This window comes from Echinops telfairi, unplaced genomic scaffold (assembly GCF_000313985.2).
Source record: "Echinops telfairi isolate 266 unplaced genomic scaffold, ASM31398v2 ScPeMD7_36;HRSCAF=134, whole genome shotgun sequence".
Taxonomy (NCBI): domain Eukaryota; kingdom Metazoa; phylum Chordata; class Mammalia; order Afrosoricida; family Tenrecidae; genus Echinops; species Echinops telfairi.
The window spans coordinates 1,164,189-1,166,037 of record NW_022103934.1 but is presented as its reverse complement, the minus strand read 5'-3'; the positions used below and the strand labels follow the sequence as shown (position 1 = coordinate 1,166,037).

Here is a 1,849-nt window from a genome sequence, read left to right as displayed (position 1 = left end):
CTGCGGCTGCCGCACGGGACGGTGGCCACCCCGGTGTTCATGCCGGTGGGCACGCAGGCCACCATGAAGGGCATCACCACCGAGCAGCTGGACGCGCTGGGCTGCCGCATCTGCCTGGGCAACACCTACCATCTGGGTCTGCGGCCGGTGGGTGGGCTCTGCGGGGCGGGGCGGCGCGCGGGGAGCCCTGCATCCCGTCCCAGGTCGGGAAAGGGGCCCAATGCCCATCACGTCTACACTGGGCATCCTTGGGGGGCGTCGGGGGGAGAACAGGACCCGATCGTCTTGCATCCGAACACGCGACCCGTGCTCGCCCCTCACTGGCCGCTCCGTCCCTGGGCAGTAACAAGGGGGCCGCAAAGTCCCAGGGTGGCTGCAGACGAGGTGCGTGATGACGTTCCCGGGCGCCCCAAATATGGAAGCTGCCTGCCTGGCTGGGGCAGCCGGATGAGAGCAGAGGGGCGTTCGTGTGGAGGCCTTGTTGGGGTCCACGGCGCGCGCGTCCATCTTGCCGGTTAGCGCTGTTCCCCGGGTGCCCCACATCGCTGCTGCTTCCCCTCCCGCAGGGTCCCGAGCTGATCCAGAAAGCGCACGGTCTGCACGGCTTCATGAACTGGCCCCACAACCTGCTGACGGTGAGGTGGAGCCCGGGGGGGAGGGGGGCTGAGGTCCCAGGGCGCGCCCCGGGGTGGCTCTCCCCTCCCCACCGCTGACAGCCTTGTGCCGGGGGTTCTCCCCGCAGGATAGCGGCGGCTTCCAGATGGTGTCCCTGGTATCCCTGTCCGAGGTGACGGAGGAGGGCGTCTGTTTTCGCTCCCCGTACGATGGCGCGGAGACCCTCCTGAGCCCCGAGAAGTCGGTGGAGATCCAGAACGCGCTGGGTGAGCAGACCGCGGGGTGCCGGTTGGCTTGCTTGCTCTGCCGCCTTCCGAGCTGCGAGCTTTGGAAGTCACTCCCTCTCGCTCTGAGCTTTGTCTCCAGGGGGGATCTGGGTTGGAACAGCCACAGTAGGATTCTTGTTAAAGATAGCAGGACATACTGGTAAATCTCTGAGCACAGTCTGGTATGTGGTTTTTAATGATCGCTATGGCCAGTATTTCCCTTTGAGAAGTCAGTTCTGGGGTTGTGATTGTTGTTGATCGGCGTCATCCAGGTGGTTCCCAGCCATAGTGACCTTATGCATAACAGGACAAAACACTGCCAGGCCCCGCTTTTGCCAGCCTCACAGTTGTTGCCCGTTGTGGTAGCTGCTGTGTGGACGATCCATCTCCCTGAGGGCCTCCCTCTCTTTCACTGCCCCTCTGCTTCACCCAGCAGGGACCCTGTGCTTCTCCAGGCAGTGGCCTCTCCTGATCGCATGTCCCAAGGAGATAAGATGCAGTCTTGTCGTCCTTAAAGTCCGCTAAAGGCCACTCTCGCCATACTTCATCCGAGACAGATGTGTTTGTCTTTCGGAAGCAGTACTCTCAGCATTCTGCACCAGCATAATTCAAAAGCATTGATTCTTCTTCTGTCTTCCTTATTCCCTGTCCAACTTTCTTTTCTTTTTTTTTTTCTTTTAGCACTGGTTAACTTTATCATTGTTTTTGCATTAAATCATTTTATTGGGGGTGCTGACATATATTATAACAGTCCATAAATCAGTTCTATCAAGCAAACTTGTGCAGATGTTGCCATCATTGATTTCCAAACTCTTTCTTCTTGAGCCCTTTAACATCAGCTCCTCTTTATTCCTTCCCTCCCCCGCCCCACCACCCCGTGAGCCCTTAATATATATTATTATTTGTATTCTGACATATCTTGCTCTGTCCGATATATCCCTTCACCTACAATTCTGATATTCTTCCAA

General features: G+C 57.7%; 1 protein-coding gene across 1 annotated transcript in view; it reads left to right on the top strand.

Moving 5' to 3' along the window:
* The first annotated feature begins 6 nt into the window (after positions 1 to 6).
* The window catches only part of QTRT1 (queuine tRNA-ribosyltransferase catalytic subunit 1), a 12,992-nt gene continuing 11,149 nt past the window's right edge, over positions 7 to 1,849 (top strand). Inside the window, exons 1-3 of the mRNA XM_004716796.2 lie at positions 7 to 147; positions 567 to 635; positions 743 to 881. Of these exons, the coding sequence (XP_004716853.1) occupies positions 40 to 147; positions 567 to 635; positions 743 to 881 (316 nt within the window). The 5' untranslated portion in view covers positions 7 to 39. The remainder of the gene's footprint in view (positions 148 to 566; positions 636 to 742; positions 882 to 1,849) is intronic.